The sequence below is a fragment of the Trachymyrmex septentrionalis genome, unplaced genomic scaffold (genome assembly GCF_001594115.1).
Source record: "Trachymyrmex septentrionalis isolate Tsep2-gDNA-1 unplaced genomic scaffold, Tsep1.0 scaffold40, whole genome shotgun sequence".
Lineage (NCBI taxonomy): Eukaryota > Metazoa > Arthropoda > Insecta > Hymenoptera > Formicidae > Trachymyrmex > Trachymyrmex septentrionalis.
Genome location: NW_017305569.1, coordinates 15006 through 41708, shown reverse-complemented (window position 1 = coordinate 41708; position 26703 = coordinate 15006). Strand labels below are relative to the sequence as shown.

General features: G+C 40.8%; 1 protein-coding gene across 5 annotated transcripts in view; it reads left to right on the top strand.

Moving 5' to 3' along the window:
- LOC108751148 (POU domain, class 6, transcription factor 1) overlaps nucleotides 1–26703 on the top strand; it is a 163329-nt gene that overhangs the window by 130356 nt on the left and 6270 nt on the right. For all 5 annotated transcript variants that reach the window (XM_018491196.1, XM_018491200.1, XM_018491195.1 and 2 more), the window contains 7 exons: nucleotides 18233–18410; nucleotides 18507–18665; nucleotides 18803–18994; nucleotides 20804–20965; nucleotides 22679–22932; nucleotides 23729–23948; nucleotides 26221–26401. In XM_018491196.1, coding sequence (XP_018346698.1) covers nucleotides 18233–18410; nucleotides 18507–18665; nucleotides 18803–18994; nucleotides 20804–20965; nucleotides 22679–22932; nucleotides 23729–23948; nucleotides 26221–26401 — 1346 coding nt within the window. The remainder of the gene's footprint in view (nucleotides 1–18232; nucleotides 18411–18506; nucleotides 18666–18802; nucleotides 18995–20803; nucleotides 20966–22678; nucleotides 22933–23728; nucleotides 23949–26220; nucleotides 26402–26703) is intronic.

Below are 26703 nucleotides of genomic sequence, written 5' to 3'. Positions count from 1 at the left end.
TTTCACTCTTTTGGAGTGAAAGAGTCACTTTAAAGAATGAAGTCTCATTCCAAAAAAAAAAAGAGTAAGATTGAATCTCACTCCAAAAGAGTAGTCTATATATATATATGTCTTGACACAGTATTATTGAGCTTTATATACAGACAATTTAACTTTAAAGAAAATATATAGATGATATTAAAAAAGTGTTTTTTATTGATGTACCACTTGTTCGATTTTCTTTTTATATAGATTATCTCTGCCTGATCTGAAGATTAACGGAGAATTTGGAGATCGCACGAATTTTTAATTACATTGAAGAACGGAGATACGACGATCTCGCCCATTGCCGAGTAAAATTACTGTGATTAGCGTTACAGAAATGGATGTTGCATTATTGGATTGTGCCGCGAGAAAGTTGTAACGAGACGAGTTCAATTAGCGATTTGAACGGCGAGGATGGCGAAAAATAATAGAGGGGGCGTACGAGATGGATGTTTTATTTGCCGTTACGAGAAGCGGAAATTGTTACTTATTATCCGTAATTATTATATCGGTAAATATTACGTTACTGCAAAATTATATGCGATATTTATATTCCCAAGTCAATTAACGTCACGTATACTCGTAACTTTATCTCGGATTATTTACCAAACATATTTTTTGTAACATCGTTTTCATTTATTTTTGTAATGCATCCCGCATTCTTCATTGCGTTTATCAGTGTTGTCTCGACAAATTTTCGACGAAACACACACGGTTTCGAAGAGCTGACCAATAAAGAGACCTTCTTATTGAAATTCGAGTTTCCGAGACCGCGCGTCGCATTCATATATCGATCGCGGCATAGGATCGTTGCCAGATATCGACGGGATAATTTTTCTATATCTATGTATGCGCGTCGAAAAAAGGGATCCATCGACGCCCGTATTCCCCCGGTAAATCCCATCGCACCCCCTCTTTTTGGTCGGTCCACACCATACATTCCATCCGACGCGAAGCTGATGCGCGCACACGAATCTGCGTAAACGAGTAGTCGGGCCACATCGACGGAAACGGCTACTAACAAACCCAATAAAAATAATGCACTTTCGCGCATTTGCAAATGAACGTTGTCATTTTATTTCGACGGGAACGAGTCACGTGGTGCGCCGTAGCTGCCAACATCGCCCGCCACTGATAATAATTATGGATATTGAGAATGGTTATCGCCGTGACGCCCCGTGTATTAATGTCCCGGCGCTCTCGCACGCCGATAAACAAATTTGCCGCGACTGTGTCTACGAACGAGCGATGTCTAATTTTTCCTCATTTTTTTTTCCTTTTTTTTTCCCCCTGTTTTTTTGCCTTTTTTATTTTTTTTATTTTTGACGCTTCGCACGGTAAATGCATAACGCAAAATTACGGCGCTATCACGCGTTATACCGTGCGATGACGTGAAATGGCACGTAGGAACGAATCCACACACTCGTAACGCGCTGGATCATTGTCGATAACTGACGTTTATTTCGAGCGTGACGTACGAATACGTCGCCTCCTAGCTGCGGGAAAGCGACATGTATCGAATACAAGGAAAGGGAAATTGAGTGTGCCAACGCCGCTCGTGATACTCATGGAAATATGCAGCGGATGGATTTTTTAATGTTCGCGGATTTATTTTACAAGCCAGAGAATGGTGTCATTTTTCCGCGTGATTTCTCCACGGCCGGAGATTTTTGTCGATAGTCATACGACCGATATACCAGTTTCGGATATGCAATGAAAAATTGTTACGTTTCTCAGGAATTCAAAGAATAATTTCATCGATAACACCGTCGAATGGCATAAACAAAAATTAGAATCGTTAACGTAAGTTAATAAAAACAGAAAAAATATACGTGAACACATATACCGGTATCCATTCGATTCGAAAAATATATAACAAGTTTGGTTTATTTCATTATGTATGTTTTATCTTTGTACGCCGCGATGCTCACGGAGATGTTAAGAAGATCTTCCGGTGGCGCGATAAAATCGCTCGTTAAACTTCTCTCGTTGTGTAGAGTCCGAAATATTTTTCGAGCCGTGTTTTCGAGAGAGCGTGCGACGTTTCAGCGGAGTTTTAAACGGTTCCAACATACATCATCGTCGTTAACGAGCAAAGGCATCATGAAGTTAACGTCAAAAGCACGTGGTAGCTCGGGGCAAGGTACGTCCACACCTTGCATCTAATTAACGCCGGTCGCGGTCGACACTACACGAAAAACACTGAAAAAACCCCGGCGCCGCACTTAATATCGCGAAAACGATCATGCGGTATAACGATATTTGAGAGTGTAACTGGTTCATAATGGCAGCAGCGCCTCGGTTGTGCCCGCGATAATAATATTAAGCTTTATTTAGGTGAAATTCAACTTTAAAACGTGACTCGCAGTAATTATGCGAGAGTAAAACAATGCCTGCGGCCTGGGCTCGCATGATATACGTCTGCGGGTTTTTGCAAGACAAAGGCGTTTTATATCGCATTCGCCACCGCAACTTGCACGCTTTTCTAGCTTCGCTTTTGCGCCAGGAAGTTTATGTACTTCGCGCGTGTCGCGCTTACGCGCGTCCGCCCGCTGCTGTGAGACTGCATTATGCGCATTTACGTTAAAGAACTGCCGTTGGTTTTGCCACTATGATTTTTCTTGAGTAATACAATGCTTGGATACGCGAAACTGACAATACGATCTACTTCTGTCCAAGTTTTTTGTTCGCGCGTTCTCCTTTTATTGAACGAGACGAAAAATGTACAAAGGAGACGGACGTTTAGGGAGGCGCATACATTGCCTGGAATATACGTGTGTTTAATCAGCTGTCATTGTTGGTAGAATTGGTAACGCAAATGAAGAGTAAGACCAACGTAAAACTGTAAGGCAATAAGACGTAAGTAGTAAATGAATTGGTCAATTACAAGATTATTGTTTTACATTCTCTATTGCGATTGACAAATTCGCTTATTGCTTACGTCTTACATTTTATATATGCCATGAGTCTATGCCATAAATCAGAAGTCAGAAACTAAAAATTTACCAATCACAGTCGTCAATTTTTAGCTTCTGACTTCTGATTGATGACTAAACACAGAATGACAAAAGCTGCATAAGCATAACATAAGACCGCTGGACCAATGAACATCTTATGCAAATCAATATGATGTCTTTTTGTTGGACGATTATTTTTGTGTGGTCGCCCTTACTCTTCATTCGCGCTATCAATTCTACCAACAATAACAGCTAATTAAACGACAGTGCGTGAACGCAACAAATACGTATTCCACGCAATGTATGGCCTCCCTAAATATCTATCTTTTTTGTACATTTTTCGTCTCGCTCAATGAAGGGAGAACTCACGAGTAAAAACTTGTATTTCTGGCTTAAGGAGCGAAGAAATCGATGGACGGGGACTTGTTATACATGTACTTAATTGTTTCGCGTTCATCAGTTTTTCTTTCTTCCTTTCCTTTGTGTATCCGATACAGACTAGTAAAACTGCGGGGGTGAAAGTCAGCTTAACAAGCAGTCGGCATCCAAAGGCTCGAGGGGTGGATTAAATGACGATGCCATTGATGGAGGAGCGTAATGCATGCGTGATGTTTAATTAATCAATTAATAAGCGTATTATTATTTTGTTTAATTAAAAATAATGAATCCGTGCCCTGTAGAGCGCGTGATGTCAGCTCACACTCGCGTCAGGGCGGATGCGCGACTTGCGTCAGCCGGAACTCGTGTTTAAAATCGGCGCTTGTATAACGCGTGACTGCCCGTTGTATCAATGATTTCGTCAATACAATTTTTTTCCTCCCTTTCCTCTTTCTCTTCCACGCTACGCGCCAACCGCGCCTGGCCAGAGTCGACGCGCATCTCTGTGTGCCATCTGGTTTGATTACGAATTCTCGTAACGCTCGCATTATTAAAGAGCAGGCCCATTATTGCACAACCGCTCGAAAGTGTCGAGTCGCGCGCATCACGGATGGTTGCCGCTGTTGCTGCGATCCTTTATGATGCATCAGGCACGCGAATTGGTAGTGGCGTATTGTTCCCCTCCGTAATAAATGATATCGAATTCGCTGCGTCAACGTGGTCGAGCGAATCCAGCAGTGATACACACGGTAGGAAAAAAACCCAAAAAAAAAGACAAAGAATGTTGCCGCGAGTAAACCTCGGCGTTCCAGCAAAATTTAGGACACAATTGTAGGAGTTACGGTTTTCCCGAAAAACTTTGGCCTCGCGAGAGAGACGAAATTGAAGAGTGCCGAAACCTAGACTCCAATGTACGTTCGCTTGGCTATATAGTTCATCCGCGAGTGCACGATTTTAATAAACCCGATGTAAACGGTTGGCCCCTTCTCTTTGTAGTGAAAGTTTCCGGGAGAGCGCGCCGATTTTTAAATATAGCGTCGTAGGTTTGGCTGGCAATGAGAGCCATGTCGGCCAGGTCGGGAACCGTCAAAGCTTTTCGCAAGCGCTCTCCGCTTGCCTCGCTGATCCACGAAAAAGGCTCGCCATCCGTGGAATCTTTTGTTTATAATTTTTTTTGATCATTACCAACAGGCTACTAATTCTCCCGACGGCGGTAGGTGCATTCAAAATTTATCGGCGCGACGAAACGCACCCTCCAATTTTTTTGTCTCCTTCCGCCTCCCTCCCACCCTTGCTCGCTCCCCGCAGCGATTGCCTCTATCGTCCCTTGTCTCGTCTCGCTCTTTCTCTCTATTTCTCTTTCTCTCTCGGCTCAATTTTCTTTCACCATCCCTCTCTCTCTCTCTCTCTCTCCTTTCCTCGTTCAGTTTATTCGCTCGCTTTCAAGTCACCGCTGGCATTTGACAACGCTCAAAGGCTATTCGAAAGACCGGAAATGTTTCAACGAGGAAAAATATATGGAAATAGGTACATAAGACGACGGTGCTTTAGGGGAAGTTTTGTCAATGACCGAAACGGTCAAGTTTAGGCGACATCGACAAGAATTACACCGATCGATTGATTCGTATTGAGAAAATTATATGTATCGATATCCTTCATTTATGTATCGTAATTTTCACATAATACGAGGTATTCGAAATGGTGAAAAATAGTCCGGGGAATGATAATGGGGCGGCGAGAGTCGACGGTCGGAGATCGGGAGCGTCGCGCGGTGAATGCACGCGCGAGGATGGGGTAGAAATAATGTGTTTAGGCGCAGGCATTTTTATCGCGCTTCTCCCCTCCACCCTAGCCTTTTGTTGTTTCCGATGCTTTATGTGAATTGCACTGTAAAATCTCATTATATTCGCGCGCAATGCGTCCATTATACACCATGCCAGAAACATTTTTACCCTCTCGAATTTTTTTTCTCCAGTATCCACCTACTCTCGCTCGCGCTCGCTTCTCTCGCTCCTTTTTTTTTTTTGCTTTTTTTTTTTCGTTCGGTGCGAAACATTCTCTAAATTTATTCGTTCGTGCGACACAACGGTCTAATTTGTTTCACTAGAAAACAACGCTCGGTCCGCGCTACGCTAATTACGCGCAGTTTGGTCGATCGGTATCCGATTTCGTCTCGGTTTTCCGCCGGAGTTATCCTACGGAATCTCTCTTCCCCTCCTCTTCTCATAGTCTCCGTATCGTTTCTTCTTCATTACGACGACAGTACTCTTACCGAAATAGAGACGTACGCATTGCAACGCGTGCGTGTTGCGAAAGTAAATCTGAGTAGCGAGGTAAATGAAAGAACAGCAGAAAAGTAATGAGAAGATTGGAACACAGACATTTTGCGTTATTTTAATTGTGGGATTAGAAAACCTTATTAAGTGCGAAATAGCAAGGGAGAGATAGATAATTAAAGTGCTATAGAGAATGAAGTTTGAAGAAAAAAAGGAGAGATAAAGAGCAGAGAGAATTAATTGATATTATGAAGTCGGTACGATTTACGGGCCTATTCTGTAACTCTTAACAACCGTAACGATATTATTATATTGTCGTTGTGCAGTTTTTTCAGTATATGAAAAAATCTACGTAATAACGACTAAAATAATATGGGGGGGGGCGGGCACTTCTAGACAAAGAGTAATAGGAAAGACATCTTTCCTTTCCTTTCCTTTCCTATTCTATTCGAATCCCAATATGATTCGTGTAAACGACTATCAGTGCAATCGGGCTTATGTTTGCTGTATCCTGCGCAAACTATAGCTGAGATAGCTCTTTTAAGTTCGATTCATTTTGTTCAGATGAATACGAATAACGAAAGTAAATGTTTGGTCTCGTTCGCTGTCCTATTCACTCGGAAGGATTAACACAATCAGGATATCGTACGGGTCCCGACCATAAGTGGCATGAGAGAAGTAACGTTAACGACAATGTATCGTTCAGTCGTCATCGAATGTGAGGACGAACTCTGTACTCGGGGTGCAAAAGTGCACGACACACCGTTAAGCTCAGGTTGGCAAAGCGACCGAGGGGTTAATGGCGCGTCGTTGCGTATTCTAGCGGTGTTTGTTTCCTCGCAGCTGGCAATAAACTAAGATAAATGAATGTCCGTAGGCTAGGCCACTATTATTCCTTCGCTCGCTGCTTACATTAAGTCGGCTCGCATTAACGGCGATGCGTAACGTATCGCGCCCATTACAATCTCGGATTCTCGATCGAGCGTAGTCCTTTCCTGTCCTATTTCTATATTGAGAGGTAGAAAATTAGTTTTGCAAATGTAACCCAACGTTAACGTTTCTGAATTTAATTCGGTATGAACGAATTTTCATTAGGAGACCCTGACAGAATTGAACTATTTAAATTACTTTAAATAAATTATTGTCGCAGCAAACATTTTTATAATTCTGATTCTACTTCAGGTTTTAAATACGTGACATAACGTGCGCGTAAAAATATGCGTTATAAAATTGGCTTTGTTCAAATGAATGCGAAACAATGGAATGGAACAGCTGATTGCGTGGTCGCGCGTTATCGTAGACAATAGTAATCTGAATAAATGACGAAATGATGATACTTTCCGTCTGCGGCCTCGAGAAGGAAGTCGCGAATGCGCCGTTCTGTACTCAGGAGGAGATCTTCTTGAGAGCGGCGGCACAGTAACGTCGTCGCAAAATCCACTGTGAGTACGCCTCAAATTCCGGCAGAGGAGGCTCAGCTCGTAAAGCACAGGAAGATGCATGCCGGGATATTAAGGCCATTATCGCCGTTGCATATTCATGCCGTATTATAATGAAAATACAGTTTATTACCGAAGATTAACAGCTTCTTACGGCGACGTGCAGTTGCCGCCGCTCGGGACTACGTCTGACGTCGTTTCAGCAACCCCTTGCCAAAACCATTCGCGAAAGGCGGAAGCCGTAGCCGTAGGGCGCGTCCTATTCCGCGCTCTTCCGCACTCGACTGGTCACGAAAATGTTCTTTATGAAAGAAAATTCATCGAAGCGTCCGCAAAGCTTTCCAGGGGTGCCTGGTAAGATATGAAGCGCGCGCTTCAGAACGAATATTATGAGCGCAATTTAATCGCTGGCGCTTAACTTGAAATGTCGCATCAAGACATGTTACAAGAAAACTACGAAGCGCATCGTGTATAAACGACTCTCTATCGACCCTTTACGGGCGGACGTGCGATTTCAACGTTGGTGCTTTAATTCGACTGTCTATAGGTAAGTAACGAGCCGCTCGCTAGTTCCGTACCGTAAATAAGTAAATAATTCATTCTCCGACTCGCTTGGCAAGTGGCACGAGAAGCGAGCGTGTCTTGAAGGGTGAGGACGGGTGCAGGAGCAAGCGCGGGGATGCGATGGTTGGGGTGAAGTGTTGTAAGGTGAAGGAGAGGCTATAGTAGAAATGGAGAGGGAGGGAGGGAGGGAGGGAAGAGGAGGTACACCCAGGCGGCGAAAGGGGGTGAAATCTGCATAATATCGGTAATGTTCAAAATGCGAGTCGCGTAGCTACCTGCCTTGCTTACCCCGCTCCGCTCCACGGCCGCGTCAACTAAAACTTAATTATAATTAATTAATGCGACTGCTAACTGAAGCGGCTGGACAAGTATTGACCCGCAATGTGGCGGCCGACCGTTCCTGGGTCTTCTCGTCCGCAGCGTAGAATCTTGCGAACGTCGAAGAGGAGCCTCAGCTAAGTCGATGTCGATGCCGATAGCGATGTCCGCCCGCCGAAAATCAGCCTGAAACTGCTTGGCCTTGCACCCGTCGCACTTCGCTGACGTCAACGTCGTAAACTCCAGACCTCGAGGAAGGACATAACATTTCCATGGCGGAGGCGGTACTAAGTCTATGGCTCCGTACAGTGCGTAATTAGAAACCTTTGTGCAAAATGAATACTGTTAATTAACGTACCTAAAAAGACATTATACCCACGGGTTGGTAAACTAAATATGGCCCCCAGCGCGTGCGTATTACACCGTTCACGGTGTAAATAAGCGATTTGCGTCCGCCCGCTTTTCCTCCCTCCCTCCCTCCTTCCCACCCTCACCCCGCGGCCGACGTTAAATCGTAACAAATTGTATTCGAGACTCTTGAGCTGAATTGGGCAACGAAAGGAGAATACGCAATTTGCGCGAGCGAAACTCGCACTTTATCGCCAGGAGAGCGAACATCTCCCGTGCTATTACGATTGTAAGGTAGAAAAAAAAATTGCGAAAATCTGCAGTCATCTTTCCGTTTCCCCTCTTCTTTTCTTTCTCACTACGCAAAGGCAAAAGATAACGCTGAGGTTTTCCCGCTAGACGGCGAGCGCGAGTAGTCGATATTAATTGCGCCTTGACTCATTAATTCGTTCGCATTATCTCAGCTCTCCGAGCGAGAGATCGCTCGAGACCGTAGCTGCGCGCTCGCTTTCTGCGTCTCGACTCGAGTTCGGTGAGCAATTACAATATGAAAGGCGCATAAATCAGCGAGTTTAATTAACGCGTTGTTATTATCATTATGACACTGCGCCGGGATTATAACATTTCCGAATGCTTCTTGGCGGCGCGCCGTCGTCAGCTATTTTTAAGTATGTGGGGAATCTAACAATACAGTTATCTACTGGTTTTCGAATTTGTCGGAAAACCGTCACAGAGCATCGCGTGACGTAGCAGTCGCATTATTATGTCGTTATCCTCATATTAATGAAATAGCGGGAGAGATATCGATATAGCGTAATTAATTAGCTAATAGAAAGTAATCCGCAGATATAGACGTCACCGCGCCATTTGTTTTTAATTAAACATTGATATAGCAATGGTATGTCGTGGTATGTTCTCAAATATTGAAACATTGCACGTATCGCTACTTTTAAAATCGATTTTATCAATAATTAAAGATCTTAAGTTTCTGATTTTATTTTATTTTATTTTACGTTTATACGTTAACAAATAATTCTTTACATTTTTTTTTATAAAGTTGCGACAGTATGACGGTACTTTTCTGGTTATCCGCAATTTTTTGATACTACTTGCGTTCCTCACGACCGCAAAAATTACAGGGAATAAAATAAAGCCGTGACAAAATTTTAATTGATTTGAAACATTGGAAAAAATTTCGGTCTCTTACAGTATAAAAGCAATCGTAAACATCTATTATAATTTTCATTTTCTGAGCTGCTAAACGATCTATGGAAAAAGTTTTCCATTAATATAATTAATATAACATTAGAGAATGTAATATTTTTTTGTGTGTGTGTGTGTGTGTGTGTGTGTGTGTGTGTGTATACATATATACATATATATATATATTATCGTATTAATATAATTACTAATATTTTTACACGGAAAAACGGCTACGGATGCCACGATCAAAAGTTGCCCATCAATAGCTACATTGTTTGATTATAACAACTATAGTAACATAATAATATAGATTGTGATAATTATTAGATTGGCATATCTTAAGGGTTACAGCTGTAAAGATCCATCTTACTCAACTTGTCACAACCAAATGTATTGATGAGTGAAAATTATCATTATTCCCAATTGTGGCAATCGTAATATTTTTTTGTGTCAAGTATATATGTATATCGCGTCTAAGCTAAAAAAAAATCAGCTGGAACGTGCAACAAAAAATCGTTGAAGTGGACGTAGTTGTTGGATTTTCGGGAATTCCGAGCGTTCGATACTCATAATCAAATAATTACAGATGATGGGGCAACATCGAGGGATGCGTTTCAGCTATTAGCTGAACTCTGCGCCATCGATGTACGCCAACCCTCTTAATCAGAGGCGCTCAAAGGGGGGCGTCCGCCCGGAGACCTTGCGCCTCTCGCGAAGCGGAAGGCGCGGCGGCCGATCGAGCCGACTGAGCGGCTCTGTGATATTTTTTAATTAATCGAATTATTGAACTGTATCGCAATCGAATTGAATTAAGTGCCGACGATCTGCGCCGCGTAACATGGAAACGCGCAATTTTCCGTCATTATTTTAGCGTCCCTTCGCTTTCCTGCCCGCTGCGCGCCAACCATTCTCATGCCCTTCCTGATCCACCCTTACGTGATCTTTATCCCCTCCCCCTCTCTCCCCTCTCCCCCTCTCCCCTCTCCCTCGGCGACCTATCCGTCATTCTTTTTGACGAGCGCTTTGCTCGCGCACTTGCCGATACGATCCCGTACGTCTCTTCGTGCACCACATGGTCCCGCTAATTACCTGTAGCAGTATCGAAGTGTGTCATGAGCGTATGCGTGTCTTGATTCGGTGCACCAACGATCGACTAGTACAAGTATTCTCAGCGCTACGCTTTATACTCGACGTATTTCAATTAACCTTATTGCCACGATTGGTTACGCCCGCCAAATGTCAAACGCTCTCGTTGCTCATGTCGCGAGGACTGACTCGGCTATGATTGAGTCGGCTGATGGATAATCATGGTTTCGGTGAATTAGGTTGTAATTCGACCTCCGTTGCAGTTCCGCTGAATTCCGACACTGATTCCTAGATTTTCTTACATTGAGAAATTCAAGAGACACGAAACCAACACCGTGCGACTTTATTGCAAGCTGCCACGCTATCTTTAGAATACATATAATAGAATATCTGTCATTTAACATATTCGTTATCTTATAGCACGTACTTGTTATATCCAGGGAAAAAGAAAGATTTTTGCACCCTACTATTTTATAGTGCATCGTTATTTGTTTCATAAAACAAAATGCATATCATGAGCGAAAGTATATTGCGATATTCAAGAAACACAACGCTAGACGAGAATCTTGATGAAAATCTTATTTGACGACAATATCGCGGCTGTACCAAAAATGCGCGCTATTCGGAACACCTCTGCAGGCGTGAGCTAGTCGGAGAAAGGAAGTAGAGACCGGATGCGGGAGAGAGGGACTTGGTCTAACCAAACTTAATTGAATCCCAGTCCGAATGTATAATATGTAGACTGCCTGCATAATGTCGTGAGCCAGCAGTGATTCTCAGTCAGACGTAGGCGACCGTCGCGGCGCGTCGTCGTTGCACGGTGTTCAGCAAATTTTGAGAACCATCCGCGGAATTAGATATACAATAATGTAAGCAGAGCCCCGTTGCGGTGTAAGGGTTGTGGTGGTAAGGTCATGTATATTCATGCATCGGTCGACCCACCTCCGATTCTCTCACTCAACCACCCCCCGGCGTTGTCCCCGTTCTCCCTCTCTTTCTGCTTCGACCGACCGCCCTCTCTTAGAGCACAGACCGAGCTAAACAACGACGGTACGAATAGATTTACACCACGTCCGCGCGGTTTACGACTCGTGCGCATTAAGATGCCCGGCCGTGAAGAATACCCGGAATAGATTGCTCGAACTGCTTACAGTTCTGGTCAAGGAGGAGAGAAAATTTTGGAAAATAAAACCTTGCGTGCTCGTATAAAATATATTCGAAGAGAACTCTTTTCTTTTCTTTCAATAGCACATTCCGTCTAGACAGCGAGGGATCGAACTTGTAACTGTGTAAATGGACTTATTTCAAAAGTACAGCATCATGACTGGACTGCATATTCGCGAGATAATTCAGTCATACGTTTTTTTTTTTTTTTTTTTTTTTTTTTTAAAGAAGATTATGCTGTATTTTCAATATTGCGGTGAGAAATTCTCATAAATTTCTTAGCAGCGTGTCCGAACAGTCGTTAGAACGCATTCCTCAAAGAACTGTATCTGGATATAATGAAGGATCCATTTACAAGTAAGATTCGCCCCGCGACTTCATTACCCACGATTTTACCACGGACGCCCCGCGGCATTCGTAATGAGCGATGGTCATTCATTTTAATATCCATTAAATGCAAATACCGTCGGCACAAACGTTTACTCCTATTTCGAATTATTTCGCTGACTCGCCGTAATTAAGCTTTTCGAAGGAACTCAGGAAACATTACTGGAGAAATCGTTGAACGTAACGATCACTTTCCCCTTCAATATCATACAGCTATAACGTGAAAATATATTTGAACACCAATGATGTAAAATCATTAACGAATCTTATAAAATCAAATCATGTTATAAATACATGCGCGATTTTTTTTTTTTCTTTAATATAGAAAATCGATGCTGATTCGTTTAGGAAACTCTCATGGTGTTTTAATTCATTCGAAGAATATTTAATATGCTTCAAGATTTTCTTAACAGTTACTATTTAATATAATTAATACTTAAAATAATATTTTAAATAGCAATTATTACTGTTATTATTACTTTTATTATATTATTACTATTTAATGAAATGACTTAAATATAATTTTAATAAATTATAATTTTTTAAGTACTAAATTCACTCTTAAATTTAGATTTTAACACAATCGATTAAAACGTGGGACCTCGCAGTCTTGATATTGGCGTTTAAATTTTCTTGTGCATGAGCGTGTAAAATCCCGTGGCGTGCAGCGACGAAGATTTTTCGGGCTCGCGTGCGCCGCAGGAGTAAGACGCGACGCGCGGATGCTCGAGACACCGTTACCGGCAGTGCGCGCCGGTCGTTATACACTCAACATTCTGCAATCTACCCTTTCTATCGGCCCTAATTTATGTTGAGTAAGGCAACAGCGAGCCCACCCCCAGCTTGCTTCGCAAGGAAGCCTCGGTAATGTTTCAAGTGGCTTGTCTGTTGTTAATTTACCCCGGTGGGGCCTTGATGGGGGTCTGTCTACCCGCCGCCACGCTCCACTCGTTACGATAAATCGGTCATTATCTGTACTACCTACGCGCCATGTAAGTGCCGCGACTTGGGACTATGCCGACGTGCCGTTGGAAATTTTCGATCCGCCTGGGAAGGCTGACAAGTCATCGTGTTATAGCGATTAATCGCGCGGCACGTTGGAGGAAGCAACCGTAAGACGGATTCTCTTGTAGCGCGATGATAGCCGCGTTGCTCTCGATTTATTAAAATAAATATAAAACGAAACATTAAACATATTAGTTTTTTCAAAAATCTTGCATTTAATCCTCGCTATATTCGCTTCTCATATTTATAACTCTTGTGCTCTGATTTATATGTTGGAGGCTGATTCTCTTCCATAACTTCTGTTAACTTATTCGTAGAGTTATAGATGATGAAAAAGAATTATTTAAAGAGAAGGTTGACCTTTCAAGAAACTCTTTTATTGGAGTAATAAACTTTTGTAACAAAATTATGTTTTATGCCTTTTACGATAAAGCGTGAGATCAAGATGTCAGCAATTCGTATGTTGCTTTCTTTTTTTTCTTTTAATCTTTCTTCACTCGTTTCCTCGACAACCCGACACGCTTCGCTAGAACGAACGATTTCTTATTCCACTTTCACCTCTAAACATAGTTTCCAAATTAAATGCGTGCTGTCATATATAATACTCAGTTTACGTACTATGTCGCTCGTTGAAAGATGAAACGCATGTTATTTATTCGGCCATTGAGATCGTCAACAATTTTTGACATTTTGACTCGACTGCTGTCTATGCAAGCAAAACGTAAACACGTACGAAGCAGGAGGACGAACCCTTTTCCGCGTATCCTCGCACCCTTTCGCGCCGAGGCAGGCCGACTCGGGTGGAACATTAATATCGCGAAATGAAGCTCATTTGCATATAAATAAGGCGGTGGTGGGGCAGAGGGACGGGGCGAGGGAAGCCAGGATGAACCACCCCGTTGCTCCCCCGCTGCAACCCCTTCTTTTACCCTCCCTTATACCCCCGAGCCTCGACTCCCAGGAACCCCACCCTGGACTAATTACACTTACAGACAAAGCGGCCTGAACCGAGGGGTCGAGCGGATTCTATCTCTTACTCTCTCCTTCCCTCTCTTTCCCACTGGCGTTTCCTGTCTTTCTCCTCTATGACTATCTTCATGATTCTCTCCCTGCCAAACTGTCTCTGTCTACCCTTCTCTCCGTTGTCTCCGTTCTATCCTTTCCGTATAGAGAGCAGACCCTCTGCCACTGTCTCGCTGGATTTCCACTCTCGATAACACCCTTTCGCAATGACCACGTGATAATTGCGACCCCCACAGGATTCGTTAGAATTCTTAATCGTGAAAGAAATTCATCGTCCTCTCGCCTTTTTATGCCTTTCTGTGACGTGTTGAATAATTATTGTATAATTATTGATCTCGATTGATCGCATGATAATAACTATTGACACGCAAATATAAATAAAATTTACAAGATTCAAATGAAATTATACAGTTTTAAACTGTTTGAATATATTTACCAAGCGATGTTTGGTTGCGTACTATATCGACAGAATCACTCAATCAAATGGTTTAAACGCTTGAAACAATTTGTGAGATTCAAATCAAGTTAAACATAATCGCCGACTTCGAATTTTTTTTAAATACATATTATATCCACAGTCATATACAGTTATGCATATATTAATTTTAGTAACATTCTTTTCTATTTCTAATTCAGTAGAGATATATTCATATCTTTCGTCCGACATATTAATGTTTTCGAAATTATAATTCGCAATTTGTGTGACAACTTATAAAAATTTCTATATATTTCTCACTCGTGTTTGTACTTTTGACTGCGAACAAAACTCGCGTACATAGTTCTCCCTGCCAAAAAAATCGCTCAATTTTCATAACGACTAACGGTACCCCGCTCGACAAATCGATCGCCAAAGGCAGGAGCAGCCACAGCCACAGCCGAAGATGGGATGAAACCAGTACGATGCGGGCGGCGCCTCGTTTCAGAAAGAAACATAAAAATGCGTATTACCGATTCCGGAATACGGCCATTAGTCTGAAGTCAGCACGGCTATCGTTTATTAAGCGCAAACAGATATTAATGTATTTTTACACGCGCCCACCAGTTTTGTTCTGCCAGCCGCTGCCGTCGCCACCGCCGACGCCGCCGACGCCGCCCGACGCCGCCGACGCCAAACTACAACACGGTCCGCGCGGGGTCGAAGCCAAATCCAATTACTTTTATTCGGGCGAAATGAGTGCAGCTAAGTCATTAATACTAATCAATGGACCGGACTCGGACCAGCCAGCTAGAGCGCAGAGGCCCGGGCGCTCCACAGGAATTACCCATAACTCAAACGGCTCGAAATGACTTTATTGCAAAAAACTTGCGCTTTGCTACCAGCCGCGCCGCTTCTCTTCGTATACGCATTGTTAGAGACCCCCGTGCCGATAAGTAATGTTTATTGTTGCATTTCCAACGACCAACCGAACGCTCTCCGCCCTCTTTCCTCTACCCCGTGTATTTTTTTCGCGCCTCCCACTGGCCGTTCGCGTTCACCGTCCGCCCCATTCGCGGGAGGGAGAGGATCCAGCTCGGTTTTTTTGCATTAGCGAGATGGCTTATGGATGCGAAATAATGATTTTTTATCGATCATATGACTGATTTCTCTCTGGGAATTTAAAGCGCTGATGCTGGGTGGAATCAATTGCATAGGCGGCATGATTTTGTTCGACGTGCTTAGATAAATATATAGACTACGATATTATGAGTCTCAAGATGTAGAGCACAAGGAATCTTAGACACTGGTCACAAATTAAAATCTTAGTATATGTAACTAACTATTAATGTTCATTTTATTCTTCCATGCATTTTATTCTTTTTATAATGCACGCTTGTAGCAATTAGGAGAATTATAGAAATGTACAAAAACAGAAGAGAATCTTTGGAGTTGCATCTGAAAGTCGTTTATTTTCAACAAATTCATTTAATGCATTCTTTTTTATCAAAATTGTATTAATAATATAAACACCTTAATTTCTGTTTCTACATAATTATTTGTTTCCATACACAAATAACTGTTTGGCAAGTTTTAGCAAAGTCGACGATCTCGCACAAAGTTGTTTCACGCGCTGCAGTTCATGCGGCAACACTGATTAATTTATGCGAAATACCGGAAGCTCGTAAACATATGTTTCTACGCTTGGTTGTATATCGCGTGCACTTTTACAAGCAAAATGGTCGAACCTGTGCATTCAACTAATCCTCCTCGCCTCGTCCATTTAATATAGGGTGGCTATACCGGTGGTATAGCCGTTTACGAATTTGCGTGGAAAAAAAATTGAACCGCCGTACCCTCTGCGCCTCCTATTTTCGTTCGTTACCTATCGACCAGGCTTTATCTATTTTTTATGCAATGAAATGCCTCGACCAGCGACGCGTACGGCCCATTGTGCGACTTTGACGAAAATTCAAGCCGGGATTACAAGCCGCACCCAGAGGATACCCCTTTTAAAAAAAGCTGAATATACTGAGACTTCGATAGTACAATTAATGTGATATTTACGGTTGATTTAAAAAGTATTCGCTTTTCATTTTGCAATTTTTTTCTCTTACAAAATTATGAAAAATATAATTATACAATTTTCGACAACAACTCGATTTTTGTTGTCGTCTTTAAATATCATTAATATATTATATTTGTCATTGATACTATAAATTACGTAAAACTTTTTTTCACATTTGTGCCAATCCGTTTGATGAAAGCAGTTATACGTCTAAGGTGATAACCACCGCGGAAGCTCTTCTAGGATTTATTCATGGGTCCAGTTATCCGCGCGGGAACTCTTTTTCCCGAATTACTCGAGTGTCGAAGCTCTAAAACGCTTAATCTGTATCCAACTATGGCGATACACGTTCCGGCATATTTCCATACCATTATGCAAAGAGGCCGCACCGGTAACATTACTCTCCACGGCACAGCCACCACCACCGTCGATATACACTCGTGGTGGTAAAGCATTACGGCATATATACTCCATCGATTTATTATAATTTAGATTGTCTTCTAAGAACCTCGACTACACGTGCACATGTACGTATATACGGCACGCCTTAATGTGCCGGCGTTCGTTAATTATTCCGGTAGTATTCCGTAAATATGCATGAATTATATATCTGCAGGCACGAAAGCGGAGCAACCGGGAAACGCGTGATTAATATATTTTTTCGCGCGGCAATTCTCGCCTCCTCCCGTATAATCTTTCACGATTGTTGTTTTGCCGATGAAAATTTTCGGAAGTCATGATACACCGTATGTCGCGCGGTCCTGCCAAATTGGTATTGATTAAATCGGACGGTCGGCTCGGCCGACCAAGTTAATTCCAAAAATGTGTTATTGAGCGTGAATAACTAAATCACTTTGCCCGCACGCATTGCTGGATTATGTTTATGTGCAAGGATCGCGATAATACAGGCGGGCTCAATTTTCATTGCCACGCATAAGTGATATTGAAATTAATATTCGACAATGATCACCGATCCTGTCGTAAGACTCATTGATTTACGTGTATAATATTACAATAATTATCGTTATTAATTTACTGTCATTGTTTTTTCTCACCTCCACCGATGTGAAATGGAATATTTTAATATGTATCATTTATGTGGACTGTGAATGATTATTAATCTATTTTCGACATTAAACGCACTACCGCAATAAAAAGCATCACACGCTAACGAACCACGCGCGTATAATTGAATGTTTTGGTCATTTTGGAAATGACTGTTAACTCATATTAAAACCTTTGCGTCCGCTGTTCAATTGATTTTCATGAGAGAGAATGATGCATAACATTTTATATTGAAAATTCAGAAAGATGTTTGATCTCTTAATACGCTGCGTATTAGTAGAATAATACATATTTAATTAGCGTTATTATTATTATTATTATTACCTATTATTATATCGGACAGTAGTATAATTTAATTCAATTTCTCGTAACTGTTGTTCGATCTCGTATAAATCGAAGGTGATTGAATTTCAATCTGGCGTGTGATTATATATCATTGTACATGTGTATATATACTATATATATTTATATATATATACATGTATATATATATATATATATATCTGTTATAGGACAGCGACAGGAGTAGCGCTGGAAGTCCCGAACCGGCGACAGGTGGTGCACTTCACGAACACCAAATGATGATAGATGATATAAAGAATTCACGAAAGAGGCGACGGAGTCCGTCACCTGAAAATCTCCATCAAGCGAAACGCGCGGCAGTAGCACAAGCTCACTTAAACGGGACGAGTAAGTGTGAGAAACTTTCCTTTACAGAAACTTCGTTTGTACGTACGATCCCGTACGAAGAATATTGTTTTCTTACTATTGGATCTTTGTGCGTAGTGGCCGGTATGGTGACACTTCAAAATCTTCAGAATTTAGCGAATTTGCAAAATCTCCCACAAGTCGCGTCATTGGCCGCCGGTCTTCAGGGTATGACAGCGGGATTAACTAATAATCAGCTGATCAATACTCCGTTGAATTTAACCGTCAGTTCGTCAGGTAAGAAGCATAAAATCGAGTTTCTTGAGTGAATCTGAATGAAGAAATGCGAGCGATTGCAAGATCGGGAGATCAAGGATCAAGAATCAGATGACAAGAGTAATTTAATTGATAAAATCGTTAATTTTCATTCCAAGGCGGAACGATACCAACAGCCTCGAGTACGACGGCAGCTCCTCACCTTTTGCCACCTAGCTCAGCCCCAATGGCAACGTTACCTCAGCTATTATCTCAACCACAACCGGTCGCGATGCCTCAATTCATCCTAACGTCTGGTCAATTGGTTCAGGGCATTCAAGGAGCTCAGCTTCTTATCCCGACTTCGCAAGGTAAGTTACACTAACATTCTATAAATTTCAGCATTTCCCGAACACAAATGATTCCCTTCGTCGCACATCTTATTAACATAATGTTGACAACGATTGCTAACAAATAATCTATGAGATTATAATCAAAATTTCAATCAGTCAAAATTCCATCGACGGTTGCCACGCATAAAATTATCGCGCGTTCGATGAACGGCGCTGTGTTGGCGCATAATGTTGTGCAATCAAGATGTGCCGATATATAATATAATATCGACTATCTCTGACCAGAGCTTGGACTAAGGCCGGCCCGTCGTCCATACTTAGTGGTCCTAGACTGCCTCGCCGAGCACAGGGCAAACTCTGCAACTAATTTCAATGTATAATTAACGTCTCACTACCCCTCTCCAACCTCACGAATCCCATCCCATCCTGCCTCCTTTCTCGAGTCCGTCCTTCCTCCCCTCATACCTCCTAACCCTAGCACTCACTGGCTGGACATCGCAGCTCCGCGGATTCGGCCGCTATTATATCGATTGCGGTCCGCGCTAACTTCGTTTCTACCAAGTTAGGTTCCTATTCTAGCAATCGAGAGAGAAAGAGAGAGAAAGGGTAGATGAGAGGAGGGAAGAGAGAGAGAGAGAGAGAGAGAGAGAGATGTAGCATGAGCAGAGCGGAGGCAGAGGATAGAGGCAGAACTTTGGGATTCCGCCTAAGTGGATTGAAGTTCGTGGATATGGACCGGCCGCGGTAGGATGACGAGTTACGTGGCGGCAAATAATGTTTGCACTGCTTTTCGACTCAATCGATGGTAACTGACTAACGCTCGATTGGTCTCTGATAGACATCGAGTGTCGGCGAGGATGAGTCGAGGAGTGCTCGAAAGTGCGGTCAATAGGTTGTCGTTCATAGAAATTATTGTCCGCAGGAATGTCCGCGGCTTTATTTAAAGTGATATCAGCCGTCCGAGATTTTATCGTGCGAACGATTAAGATCCAAAAAGCGACGAAGATTAAAATACACGGGAGGTCATGTACGCCTTGATTCGTTGAAAATGGAAATAACATCATCCGCGAATCGTTCTTTATATCAGATATAAATAAATCTCCGATATTCCTAAAAATGTGGAAGAGAGCTCTTCTTTGCTTTTAGTAGACGATCGCGCGTTAACGAAAAGCAAATATTATATTGCCATGCTTCGATGAATAAAATATTTTCAAATCATTACACTCTTGTCAGAGACAGTGATCAACAGTGAAAGTATTGACGACACATTATCGTTCGGTAACGTTTGAACTGCACGTTAATCGGATTGTCGGTTGACCTTACCTCAGAATGTGAAACTTTTATGGCTGTTCGGAATACGGGATTTGCTTAGCTTAGCTGTAGGTGGCAACACGGGTACGTACTCATGATCAGTAATCATATTAAGCGCGTGTACAGGGTAATCAGATTAGCGGAGCTGGAGGTAATCCCGAAACTATTCTAAGTATGATTAGGCGTCCTTCTCGCAGCGCAGTCCAGTACCAGTACCTGTACCCACTATTAAGATGACGATAATAGTTTGCCAACTACGCTAGCCTGCGAGGTTACCTGCCCTATGGGTTGCCTAATAATCCTTCTATGAGACTCTGATAACTTTACTACCTATCCTGGATCAACGACGCGTGGACTATGTTCATAATAGAAATGAAGTATCTATTGATTTGAAATATGATCATATAACATTATCGAGGGCTACTGTAAAATCAATTATCTCTGTCATCCTCTGTCTTGGAATAATTTTCTGTCAGAGAAATACATTCATTTTGAAAAATGTTTCTCATTTCTTAGGTATCGCTACGCAAACCATTTTGACTATACCAGTCAGTCACGTTACGAACAATCAAATGGTGAATTTGGCGCTCAGTAATGGACAAGTAGTTTCTACGACACTGGCGAATCTCCAATCTCTAGCTCAACCGCAAAATATGCTCAATACGCCTACGAGCAATGGTAAGTTCAATATTAATCTATTTATAAGATTTTCCTGTGCCATGTGTTCGATGTAACCGTTTAATATAATATCACTGCGCGTGCTCTTCGTCGAGATACTACCATGTCCCCTGATCCATCTTTACGCGCGTCACGATATAAATATAATTTTGCTTCTACGAAGCTATATAAAATATTTTAATATATTTTAACTATCTCGTTGATAGAAATTATTACAAAGTCATCGTAAGATTAAATTATTATTTTTATCCTTCTGATAAAATTTAACAAAATGTACATGTATTTATATGTACATAGATCTTTTGCATCTGCTAAATCTATCGTAATATCAAGTATTGAATGTTTAATTCTTCAAGAACGAAATATTTCAGAGACGCGTTCTGTGTAATTGGAAATCAGCATTAATAAGCATTAGTTGATTTTTCCTTCTCTTGCATGAATCTTAAAGAATTTTATCGAGTAATTTCAGAATATGTAATTGGTAACAATGGAGATGTAGAACTTTATAAAATATTCACGTAAAATCATTAATTATTTCATAGACAAATTAGAAATAGGAAACGCTGAGCACATACATGCATCACACTAGAGATGAACGATCTTGCATCGATCTCCTGAAAAAACGATTCTTTTGTAACCGAGGTGCATCCCATTTGATGCTTGTAATGCTCTTGGAATCATTTCCTTGTTATTAATGAAATGTTGAATAAGAACAAATGATCGCAAGTGTCAAGTGAAACGCATAAAATAATTCTTAATTCATTAAAACACAATATTATGACTTTCATTACTGTTACGAAAATTTTGCAATGCGGCTAAATTGTGCATTGAATAATTAATTCATGATCAAATGTTGAACTTGTATGCAGTTTCAGTATCATTTAGTTCACGTAGATAGTTAAAAAATAATTGTGTGATGTATAACAAAAATTATTTCTAAAAAAAATTTTTTTTTTTTTTTCATTTTTATTCCTGTGGTTATAATATTAGACATCATTCTATATTATCAAACAAATGTATTCTACTGAACGATTGTTGAGCTATTATTATTAAGAAAACCGAAATTTATTTACCACGACTAATACGATACATTAAATTCTAAATTAAGCGATAAAAATTTTTCAAACAAAAATGCTGTGAAAGACAAAAAAATAAATCCAAATACACAACGGATCTTGGGCGCAAAGAATTCTTCAAAAGATCGATTCAAAATCACCCATCCACACACAAGTCTACAGTACTCAAAATGTTAAATTGCTTCTTTATTAAGCAAAAATTTTCACAATAAATTACATTATTTACAGTTCTTAAGATGTTTATATTAACACCAATTATTAATATCTACGATACCTACTAACATAAAAAATTTATTAAATTACTTATCAATATCAATTTATTATGTGATGTTACTGCTCTAGTTTTGTTCATAATTGCGTTTCAAGACTGAAAAAAATTTCGGCGCGCGATTTGCGAAATTGGATATGTACATAAATTATAATAACTCTGAAATATTTAAGCACCATATATAAGAGACCCTCTTTAAATTTATTTCTCTCAATTAAAAATTTTTATAATAGTCGGCATCATTTCTTTATGATAACGTATTCCATCAAAATGTGTGTATAATTTCAGTTGTCACAATTGTTGAATTTACATTGCGATTAACTCAACATCGGATGTCGTACTATGCGTGTTTACTTGTCCTTTTATCAGTTCCCACGAGCCCCAGCTTGGCATCGGGATTAGGGCTGAACCCTGCCGCTTTGCCGCATCTTCTAAGCAATAGTTCGGCGAGCCAACAACTTCTGAGCGCGATGCAGCCGCAGCAACTGCTTCAGGCTGCCCAGGCGGCACAAGCGCAAGCAGCGCAGGCTGTACAGGCCGTTCAGGCTTCTCAGCAACCGCTTTTAACGACATCGCCTCAACAGCACAGTCACCGACACACCTCGCATATAAATCATTACACAGTACGTACGACTCGCCCTTTCCAACATCGTTCTTTTAAATATAGATAGTAAATTTATCAGTAATATGAGAAATATTAATAAACGATAGAAATATTTTAAGATTTAGAGTTTCGATGCTATTTTTCCCATAAAGCTTATAATAATTTAGCATTTAAAATAATTAACTTTATGTAATTATGTAGCTATTTTTGCGGATATAAAATAGTAAAATTCTTCATGTCATGCTATCAACGAAATTGATAGACACATCATTGCTTGTTAAAATAGCAATGTTTTTTTCTTTTACAATAAGCTTCATATTTTCATGATATCGCGTATATAGTTGTATTGTTTTTAAAAACCGTATGCACGTTTCACGTTTTATCTCACTAGTGGCCGTACGATACGTGTTATTCACTTTCTCAATAATTTCAACTATAACCGTTAGTGTAGTTAACTTTCCATCAACGAATAACACTGCGAAATATGAATCAAAGAGAATAAATACCTTTGTTGGCTCCTCTTTTCCATTTTTTTTTTCTAATGATGTAAACGGATTTCTATCGAATCGCGATGCACGGTCAAACGCGTGAAGTAAACTTACTGGCAAGATTAGCGAAGCAACCAATAATTCTCAGCACTGAGTGATCTCGTTAAGAAAGTATTCCGTACTGGCGGCATTCTTTCCACTAATTAAACTTTAAAGTGTCTCGATTCGAGGTTCCGTCTCATTATTAAGTGCATAATTGACGTGGAAGAGGAGCGCTCTCGTCCCCAGAGCTACTAATCCGTCCCTACTATCGCATTGTGTTCACAGCCGACGGAAAAACATCACAGGGACAGACCGGAGCAGTCGTCGCCATTGAATGAATCCGTGGTGTCCGCTGCATCCGCTTTGAACAGATTGGCCGCTAGCAATGGCGAGATTACTATCACGACGACGCACGGACCTGGCGGTGCTGGGGTAAAGGCTTCTCCGAGCAGTATGCACAGTCCAATAAAGGAGGAGGAGGATGATCTCTTGAACGATTCACCGAGTAAGATATAGTTTATTTCCTTTTTCTTACTGTGATATTAACCTATGGCTCGAAAGTAGGAATGATCTGTGCCAATTGGTTCTGCGGTACTCGACAGAGCGTTTAAAACGATGTCCACATCGCGCGCGTAAATGATAATCGTGCTATGCCTTCGGGGTAGTCGTGTTATTTCTTGACAGCTTTTAATTACAATTTTCGCTGGAGACACCATCTTCCTATAACGCAATCACTTGCTTGTACGAAGCACACTCGCTAATGTCGACAAGCGATTGCATGCATAATGATCACTTTTAAAGAAGCAATTACCACATGCAAAAGCGCTCTTTATTTTTATCTTGCCAGGTTGTCACATTCTGACAATATTTTTGACACATTTTGACAAGGTGTTAATCTTCCGGCCGCACGCAACTCTGCAAACGTATATCTCTGATAATTGAAGTACACCTTCAATTCTTTCTAATGATCGGTCGCTTAAATAGCGTTTCTCCAGACTATATTCACGAAACGTTACTGTCGTCGTAGAAGGAACGTAGATTTAACGTTTAACTTGTATTTGAATCTGGAAAATAACATTTCGAACTAGTATCGATCGTAGAATGCTTGACAAGTGTAATAGGATATCGTATACTAGACTCATTATATAAATATACGGGGCGTTAATTCGTTCCTTACTGCCTTCTAGGAAGCCATAAAGATTCCAGCAGCGCGCGTAACCTCGTGTTGGCTGACAATAATTTTAATAACTCACAATCATCGCGTAGACTGGCACTTCGTCAGCCTGACGCGATGGAATAATCATTCGACGCGTGAAGCCTAACGATTCTCAATTGCTAGTGTCAGATGCGAGCATTATCTCATAAATATTTGCCTTTGTTAACTCTTCTCCGATAGAATTTCAGAGGATACAATTTCTCGGGTAGAGATCAGGAAAGACGATCTTGTAATTAAAATGTATACGTATATAAACAGTTTTCTAATTTTTCTATTATTATTTTGTATAATACGAGCAAAAATCATTAAACAACGTATTTCAAATGTCGAGCTCTGATATTTATGCACTTCGTTATTAGCTTTAATGATTATTAGTGATTATCTCTTACATCTCTCTTATTTATTTTATTTATGCAATTTGTAATGCGTACAAAACTAAGAAACTAGTCCAATAATCATAATCATGGTCAAAGCCATGGTCATTTAACGTTGTGAACTGAACAGCAGTGAATACTTCGCTCTTGATATTCTTATTCCTTTATTTGTCGTGTCATGGCCGAGTCATATAACTTGCTCGCAGCTTTTTGTTTGAAGCGCGCAAAGTACTCAGTGCCTTGATCAGAAATTAACGATCGTAGAAACACCGTCGCGGAAGAAGGACTTACAGTTTATTACGCGGCACAGAAACCAGGCGGACTGGTCGAGATTACGGAGTATGTGGGCATTTCTATTGCGTTCGTATACATTCGGGGTGACAGATTTATGAGAGAAATCGGTGGTAGCTGCTTTAACGAAGCCGCCTAATGTCATTAGGCAACCTTCTTACCAGAGCTCCGTTGCGTTCCGGCGAATCAATTGAAATGAGCTTTCGTATAATCGATAGTAAATCTAATCTGCTCAAAACATACTAACCTTCTCGAAATGTAGGTGACTTGGAACAATGCAGGAACAACATGTAATTTAAATTCAGTCGTGGTGTCCATCCATATCCATCCATGAGTCACTAAAAATAGTTTAAATTTTTAATTTTGTTTAGTGACTCATGAATGGATATCACGACTGAATTTAACAAAAATGCATGCTCTCTGTCCCAAGTTTCCTACACTGTTCCCAAATCACCTACATTTGCGGTATTAGAATTACTATAAAACTGTTCATGCGCGACGCAAAACTTGCTTATCGTGTAATCCTTGAACTACGAATATTTTATCTCATTCATGGCCAGCTCGGTATCGTTTCTATAATTAGCTCGCAACGCGATTCATATATTTATTCAAGAATTCATCGATTTTATTATGTTTTATAGGGGACAAGGAAGTGCTATAGATGTGTTTCTTAAAATAAAGAAATTCGAAATAAGATTGGGAATCTAATCCGAAGCTTTTAAACGCTTAGGTCACTGCTAGTTCATTTAGAATTAAGCATAATACTAGATTTATATTGCCACAAAAAATCTGATTTGTAATGATTTTTATACTTTTATTACCTGATCGTGATGAGAATAGATCGAATTGAAGAATAGAAGAATTGAAATAAAGAATAAAATGAACTTTTATTACAGATCAACCAACGATCAATGAGGCCACTAATAACGTAGTCGATGGGATCAATTTGGATGAGATCAAGGAGTTTGCCAAGGTCTTTAAGCTGCGCAGACTGTCTCTGGGTCTGACACAGACCCAAGTTGGTCAGGCTCTGAGTGTCACTGAAGGCCCCGCATACAGCCAAAGTGCCATATGCAGGTTAGTTATCGCTACAGCGTCCTCCTCGCGTTCGTCGAAACAGACGTCGCTAATGAGAATTCAATAATATGATAGAATGTAAAACGACAGTGTGCCAGGTCACTGGAAATGGCGTAGAAAGGGTTGAGATTTGTTCAGAGTAACAAAAACAGATAATTATCCGTGTTCGATGACCTTATAACAGCATTTTCCGTTAGGAATGAATGCCCGAATGTAAAGCTAAGAGAATCATGAAGCAGTTTTATGTTTTTATTTTTTTTTCTTTATATAGTATATATATATATATATATATATTCAGCAAA